The sequence below is a fragment of the Gavialis gangeticus genome, unplaced genomic scaffold (genome assembly GCF_001723915.1).
Source record: "Gavialis gangeticus isolate Ggan-Ray unplaced genomic scaffold, GavGan_comp1, whole genome shotgun sequence".
In the NCBI taxonomy this organism is placed as follows: domain Eukaryota; kingdom Metazoa; phylum Chordata; order Crocodylia; family Gavialidae; genus Gavialis; species Gavialis gangeticus.
Genome location: NW_017729022.1, coordinates 48,661,130 through 48,669,578, shown reverse-complemented (window position 1 = coordinate 48,669,578; position 8,449 = coordinate 48,661,130). Strand labels below are relative to the sequence as shown.

The window sequence follows — 8,449 nt, the reverse complement described above, 5'->3', positions numbered from 1 at the left end:
GTATCCAACACCTTTTTGTGTGAGTTACCAAAATTTACCAATAAATGGGTATAATATTAGTGGTGGATAAACTTTTCCCTTGCAGCTGCCATTTTCTCTTATCCATAAACTAAAAACAGCATTGGTGCATATTCTTTCAGATAAAAGCAAAGACTGAACTGCTGCTTTCAGCAGAAGCTTCAAAAACTGCTCAGAGAGCAGATCTTCAGAATCACTTGGACACTGCCCAGCATGCACTACAAGATAAACAACAGGTGGGACACAATAATGCTACTAGGTAACCTGCATAGAAAATCAGAGAGATTTAGGTGGGGGAGGGGAAGAAATCAAACTTGTATGTTTTTGCACTTGTTATCAAGATTATTAACCATGTAATGTATGTTTTGTTTTATTGGCTATAATAAAGTTGGAAGGGTGAGGTGTTTTGGTATGAAAACCAACACTCACTATAGAATTAAGAATGTAAGTGCCATATTGGGTCAGATCAGTGGTCTTATCTAGCCCAGTATCCAGGCTCTGGCAGTGGCACAAGTGGATGCTATAGAGGGAAAGAATCAAACTGGATCTCTCTACAGTGATGTATCCCATATTCCATAACCTCTCTGGCATCCACCATTTTTAGTTTAGAGATCAAAACATCTCCAACCATTCTGTTTAATAGCCATTAACAGATTTTCATCCATGAATTTGCCCAGTCCCTTTTTGAACCTGGCTATACTTTCTGCCTCCACCACCTCCTCTGGCAATGAATTCCACAAAAAATAAAAACTACTTTCCCTTGTTAATTTAAAAGCTGTCACCTACTAATTTAAGTAAATGATGCTTAGTTCTAATATTCTGGGACTTGGTGAACAGCAGTTCCGTGTTCACTTGGTCCCTGTTCTTTGTGATTTTATAGACCTCTATCCTACACTGCCATGGCATTCTTTCGAAAGTAAAGAGTCCTAGCCTGTTTAGTCTTTCCTGGTATGGTGACTTCTCCATGCCCCAGTCTGGTTTTTTTTGGTTTTTTTTCAGACAGATTTTATGCTTTGAATCTAGGCCTTCATTTTTATATGAATTGTTTCTAACTGGCATGATGGCTAAGGTCCCTGGCACATATTCATTTAAAGGCACAATGGGATCAAATTCCTTGATTCTAACAATTGTACCTCTTGTCATTTCAAAGATCAGTCATGCTTGTTATACTTGCTGGTACACGGGGAGCCTGGGGTCATAATCATGATTCTGGACTTTCCCTGCACTGGTAGACTGAAATCTGGGTACTCAGTTTGAGACCTGGTGCAGTCCTTGGTTGGAACTGACAGTCAGCTGATTGTTAGCCCTGGTCTCGATCTGCTACACTTTTAATTTATGGTGCTGTACAAACTAGCTATAAAAATGTTCTACAATATAGAATATATAGTGTAGAACATTTGTATAGCTAGCTTGCTATTTTATGGTGCCTTAAATTGGGTGCCCATGTAACACCCTTGCCATTAATGCTGTGACTATCATGTTAATTGCAGCATAAATTTAATATGTAGAGGGGACCTAAAGGATTTACAAAGTGCACTTAGTAAAGCAAGGCAGTGTTTGAGTTGGCAGACTCAAATAAATAAAACAGAGCTGTGCTAAATTAAGGTAAAGCACTTATTCCAAAATAAACATCCACTCAGACTTGCACCAAAATAATAAAAGTGAATTTAAAATCACACACACCTAGTTATGTCAGTAAGATTTTTTTGGGGGCGTACCAGCCCTAAATAATGGCCTCTTATTTGGGTGTTCATGTTAAAACCAAAATGCAATAAATTAAATAATCAGAAGCAAAAAGTTACCAGACCTGACATCTTAGCAGAAACGTGCACAATTCCAAACCACTTTCAGTTACCACTATTATATTTTTTGCCTTATGAGGTGTAGTTACAGATCTTCTGTAGTAATTTTCCTTAACTATAATAAATATAAAAGACAAACCTCAGTCTCTTACTTTAAATGATGCTGCTGCACAGTTATTTAGGCTGCTACACCAGTGTCATAGAAATTGGTCCGGCTTTCTGTGGGGTGCCTGGTGCTTTGATGATAACTGGTGCTGTAAAAGACTAGCAGCAGTATATATTCTCTTTCTGTTAGAAAATAACTTTGTGTTATACTAGTAGTTCTAAATATAATCCAGGAGCCATTAGTGGTCTTGAAAGCTGACAGTGGGTCCATGCTGTTGGTTCTCCTTGTTTGCAACTGCTAAATTTTAAGCTTTAGATATTTTTGCTCATTGGAAATCAATGTTAGGAACTGCTGTAGTTTCACTTGGTTTGAACATTTTAGACAAATAGCAACATTTTAAGCATTTATTTTGAGACCTCTTTAATAATTTAAAAACTGTTAGTCATAATAAAATTCATTCAATTATATTTTATTTCACAGGAGTTAAATAAGGTCAGCACTCAGCTGGATCAGGTTACAGCTAAGTTGAATGATAAGCAGGAGTATTGTACACAGCTGGAAGCTAATCTTAAAGAGTACAAAGAGAAACACTTTCATTTAGAACAGAAAACTGAAGAACTAGAGGGACAGCTTAAGGTTTGTATTAAATGTATAACTTCAGTGTTTTAAAGCTGTCTTTCTCTGTGTAGAGTTACACATTATAGATTAACTGAATCAGAGATGCATAAGCTTATGTAAGGTTCAATTCTTCCTGATTTCAGACCAGCACAGCTAACTACCTCTCTCTGCTCCATGTATAGGAACAACATTGAGCAGAGCTGTGCTCAAATTACAGGCGAGAGGATGACACACTATTTATTGCTCTTAAATAGCTTTATTTTTCACCATCATTCCCTTTTTTTCAGCAGATGGCAAATTTCTGCCTTTTCATTGTTATTATCTCTTCTACACCCATATTTCTTTAACTCTTAATCCTAACACTGAGCATGACACAAGGAAGTTGTTAAAAGTTATAACTTACGAAGAGCCTCTACCTTTATGGGCAGTATTTCCTGTTTGTGTGCATCAGGAAGAAGACCTATTTTAGGGCTATCTGTCTGTTTTTTAATTATCCTATTTAAATACTACTTTCTATGCTGACTTCTTATGGTTATCACATTTGAATTCAAGGGGACTTTTGAATTTGATTTTCTTTTACCTGACATGCATATTTGATATATTAGTGTACATAAAGTTGACAACAAGACTGCCTGTTTTTCCAAGACTGCCTGCCTTTCTGTGTACCTGCTTAAGGCACAATGGTCCAGACCCCCAGATGCTAAGGGGCTAACTTGGCTACCATGGAAGTCAATAGTTTTTCTATCAACCTTAATTGAGAAATAAAGTTCTAGGTCACATACAGACATTCAGTTGGGAGAGTTATTAATCTCCCAGTAGAAACTATGAGTGTACAGATGTCCCTGGCAGACAGTGTGTCACTTGCTGGACCCTACTGCTCCTGCTTAGCAGGGAGCAGAACATTCCCCCTTCACAATTCTTACATTGTGCAGCAGGGAGACAGCCTGACCCTGAGAAGTCTGGGTCAGGTGGACTGCTCTGTATGCTGCCATCTTTCTCTAGGCTGACTGAGGATGCTGCAGAGCATGCTGAAATGGGTGCACAGGGCCCCCCTGGCTGTGTAACATCAGCATTACAAGCTCTCTGATCTTCAGGGGTTCAGCATTTGAAAGTCTCTTCACACAATAAACTTCAGCACTCCTCACACAGGACTAAACTGCTCCCAGGTGGAACATCTACATGTATGCCCAGGACAGCAGCGATTTGAGCTGGGACAGAGCAGGCCTGGACTTGTGGGTGGCAGTGTTGGGCGGCAGAGGGGTTAGCTGGGCACAAGGGTGCAGACTCTGCAGAGCTGTGTGGCTAGGCGGCAAGCGGGAGTCTGGCCCATGCCTGATCACCATTTTACATGTGTGTTTCAGCGCAGTAAATGACTCTGCCATAAGATAGTACTGTCCCACGGTATAGTTAATTAGTTTACTGTGCCCTGTTACCAGTGCACGTGTAGACTGTGATGCTTTACTGTGGGGCAAATTAGTTAACTCAGTAAAGTGCACGGATAGATGCAACCTCTGAGTAAGCTTTTCTACCAGGAAATCAAACCCAGTAGAATTCTCTCAGATCATTTGAACGTGTATGCAACCCTAAATGCAATATGATCAGTTCACGCATAGGAGTTTTTACAGAGTCTGTCCCTAGGGTGTGCATGTGTTTGGTGTAATGTTTATAAAACACCATAAGAAATATGCATAATCACAGAGAGAGGGTGTGTTGTTCCTCTTATAAATTATTGAGCGTGAATGTAAGTCTTTTGAGTCTCTGGTAGAAATCTCCCTTGCAAAGCACCTCCCTTAGCATCCACCCTTCCCAAGACACTAAACTTCTCAGTTATACTTCTGCACTGGCCAAATCCTGGCCTTCCACAAGAAGTGATCTATGTTTATTAATATCCCCACAGAGTAGGTAGGATCTTGCTGTTAAAATCTTGGCCAAATTTTGACAATATAATTGGACTTAAGTACAACCCTGGGTACATGCCAATAAGCTTTCTCTTGCAGACAACAGTAAGGTGGGTATATTATTTCTGTTTTAAGAGGTAGTTAATGTGTGCATGATATTTATTACTGCACTATTTTCTGATCTAGTACTGAGATAGCCTAAACAAGATCTGGTTGTTTCACTTGATGTTTCTGGTCTGCCATATACATTTGATGTTGCTTTTTGGATCAGTATACATACATGATTCATACAACTGAGCAGCAGTGGAGAATTTTATTTTCAGGGTGGTGTTCTTTGGTACACAAGGAAGATGGCAACTCCATGTAGCTTGAAAGAAGGGGCTCTAACTTTTCATAAGGATGAGGGGAGAAAATCTCTGTATTATTTTACAGCATTATATTTGAAAAGATATCTCATCTCATCTCATCTCATATATAAGCATAATTGTTTTGTGTCCCCACTTGTTCTGTAACTTTTCCTCCCTGTCCTGGTGGAGTGTCTCAAGTAGCTGCATAAAATTTACCACAAGGAGAATTGCCTGATTTGTCAATACAGTTTTTCTGCATGTTCATTTTTCTTCAGTTTTGAGATGCTATTGCTAATATCACCAGAAGACAGTCTGTGTAGCAATGTTGTTGCATTGTGCCAACTAGTAATAATTCTCTGGGGTTTTTCCACTTTGGTGTATGATAGTTTGAGGGTTTGGGTCTGCAAATGCATTGAATTACTAAAGTTCTATGCTTATTTTAAGCCCCTACATTGAGACAAAGCTGCCCACAAATGAAACTTCAGTTTCTAGGATGTGCAGACTTGTGAACTCTGTTGCTGCACATGTGTGATTGTATGTCTTTTTTCCAATTTGGTGTAATTGAATAAAGAAATAAAATAGATTTATTTGTTTAACTTAGGCTTACTTGCAGCTGCAGCTCATCTTGTTTATTGTTACGTTAATACGATGGTCAGATCCTCAGCTAGTGTAGATGGCCAAATCCCCCTTGAAGTCAGGGGAGCTCCACTAATTTATACCAGCTGAGGAATTGACCTGAAGGGCACATTTTTATATAGAAAATAACAATTCACTTTAGGATATTTTTAAAAAACATTTGCAAGTTTAAATGAGCAATTACTTCATTCCATTCTGTCCCTCACTAATGGAATACTGTATGAAAAAGTATTAAAAATCCATTTAAATCTACATCATGGAGTTGTCTAGGAACCTTGATATTTTCTGTGGGTTTTAGATTATGATGAAATATAGGGTGTGGTGGGTGTGCCCTGGGGATTGTGTTTATGGTAATAGTAGCTTTTTTAAACTTTTCTTTTCAAGAAACTTGAAGCCGACAGCCTTGAAGCCAAAGCAAGCAAAGAACAGGCTCTCCAGGAGTTGCAACAGCAGCGGCAGCAGTGTACAGAGTTAGGCCTTAGGACAGCAGAATTAAGCAATCAACTCAAAGCAGAAAAAGAAGTGTATGTTAACCCTGTTTAATATCCTGCTTTTCAGATTGGGAGACCTGGATTCAAAGTTGAATTGGACTAGATTTATGTCTGTATGCCCAAACTGAAATTTCTAGTCCGTACACTTTACTGAGTTCCAAACTCACCCTGAACTTGAAAGTAACTATACGTCTTAGTTGCCTCACAGAGGAGAACTGGGTTGCTCTCAGTTTCCCTTCTTGTGCCTCAGCCACTGCTTAAATGCTAGGTCCCATCTGCCTGCATGTGTCAGATGAGTTCTAAGTAATATCAATGCATTTCTTCTGCCCTTGTCTCACCCTTCTTTGTACAACCTGCTTGTTGCATCATCAGTAGGAAGGTGGCTGTCAGCAGACAGTGTTATATGCATTTTTATATCACTCAGTTATGGACCCTTCCCAATGTGGGATTCATATCTCTACTGTGCGTGGTAATGAGAAACTTATCAGCATGACCACCTGAACCTAATATTGGTTGGGAAAAAGATGGTTATATTATTCTAGAGGAAAAAAAACATATTTGTGAAATTGTAAGCAGACTTAAGTCTAAGGTGCAAGTGGGGATAGGGGCTTTCAACATATTTGGTGGTTACATACAAGCATTAAAGCTGGTCTGGATGTTTTAACTGCAAGTGCAGTTTTTCCAGCAGTCAAAAGAAGCCTTTTTTAAAGCATAAGTCCCATCTTAATTTTGTGGGGAGAAGTGCATGCGACTCCCAAAGAGCCAAAGAGTAGGTTGTCATTTGATCTAGAAGTCTCAACCTGTTCAGAGAGCTGCTCACTGAAGATACCTTAGTTATGTAACATTTCAAATATCAATTTGCAGTGAGCATTTAAGCTCTCAGAGGGTAGTTTATGAATGTTTAAGGAAGAAGACAATCTGAAAATGGGGTTTCGGAGTGCAAAATATATTTAATTAGAGAAACAAACATCTACATACCAACTGAAAAACGATGGTGTAGATCACTTGTCCAATTAACATTCTTAATTGTAAAATGTTAGATTTAATTACATGAACTTTGGCAGAGTTTTAAAAAGCTTGTTTCATGGTTCTACTTTGTATTTACAGTGTGTCTAATACTAAATTGGATCTGCAGAAGAAATCTGATGCCCTTGAACAAGCAAAACAGCATATTTCAAAGCAAGAAGGAGAAAAAGCAAGCCTTAAAAGGGACCTTGAGAAATTAAATCAAGAGACAACCAAACAACTAAAGGAACTAGATGGCAAGATACAAGTAATGATGTCAGAGCTGCAGCAAACCAAGTCAGAGAAAGATACTTTATTAAAAGACCTCACCGTTACCAAAGATAAACTATCAAAAACTAGTGAATCCTTGAAATATACAAAAGATGACTTAGAAAAGGAGAAACAGAAAGGAAAAGCAGCTTTGGCAGAAACGGTTAGTCATGGTTTTCACCTGGCATCCAGTATTGTCCGTTTTTTCAGTTAGCTTATACGTTGTTCAGCTGTGCTTTGCACTCTAATAGGAAAATTACTTTTAAGTTTGCAGAGGTGATGACTCTGTGTGAATTGCCCCAAGGAAAACAAAACTGAACTTTTAGTTGTGTTTAGTAATTCCAGACCTGAATTTGAGCTGGATGTTTTTTTTACTTGTAAACATTGGTTCATACCAGAAACCAGTCCTATGCGTGTTAATATGGGAAAAGAAATCAGACACCGGTGATGAACGTTGGTAACAACTGTATGTGAAGTGTACAAGGAGCATGGCCAGACCTCTAAAAACAAATCATGAGCCTTGATACTGTTTTTATCAACTTGTTAGTGTTTTATTTTTAGACTTTCATGCCAGCCTGTTAAAAGGTTGCTTTCACTTTCAGGAGCATAGCTGTGTGTATACATTACTTTGGGAAATAGCAAAACTGTGATGGTGGTGGTGCAAGAGCTGTGTGCAGGTCAAATGAATTTGTGATCTAAGTAGCAGCAGTGTGGTAGTGACATGTTCAGCCAGGAATAATCCAATATTGCAATAAAATAACCGTTTATGGTTGTTACTCAATTAAAAAACCTACAGTCTTTTCTCAACCCTTCTTCTCCCCCCTTCCCCAGCTTTATCTGACACTAACATCACCGAAGATAGCTTTAATACTACTTTTGTAAACTTTCTGTTTTTAGATTTGGTTGTTGTTACATTTTCCCAGTTTTTTTTCCTGTTTTGTATTGGACCACTTCCTCAACCCCCATATATGGCTATTTTTATTTTTGCGTTAGAATAGTCTTTAGTTACAGTTCAAAAATAACACTTTCTTCCATCTCTTATACCTTCTATAAAAAGCCCTTTGTTTCTTGTCTGTGACTGAAAAGTTTTATTTAGCTGCTTAACTATGTACAGTTGTCTTAAAACTGCAAGGATTAACTTTCCTGTATGAACTGTTTTAAAAAGAACACAAAAACTTCGCTTCCAGTTCTCAAGTCAGCCGCATCTTGCCATTGTCTTCAAGACCAAATCCTAGTGAATAAAAAAAAAAAAAAAAAA

The 8,449-nt window shown here is 38.3% G+C and overlaps 1 protein-coding gene across 1 annotated transcript in view; it reads left to right on the top strand.

The window, feature by feature from the left end:
• EEA1 (early endosome antigen 1) overlaps positions 1-8,449 on the top strand; it is a 144,970-nt gene that overhangs the window by 110,942 nt on the left and 25,579 nt on the right. Inside the window, exons 16-19 of the mRNA XM_019515793.1 lie at positions 141-254; positions 2,407-2,562; positions 5,810-5,949; positions 7,024-7,354. Of these exons, the coding sequence (XP_019371338.1) occupies positions 141-254; positions 2,407-2,562; positions 5,810-5,949; positions 7,024-7,354 (741 nt within the window). The remainder of the gene's footprint in view (positions 1-140; positions 255-2,406; positions 2,563-5,809; positions 5,950-7,023; positions 7,355-8,449) is intronic.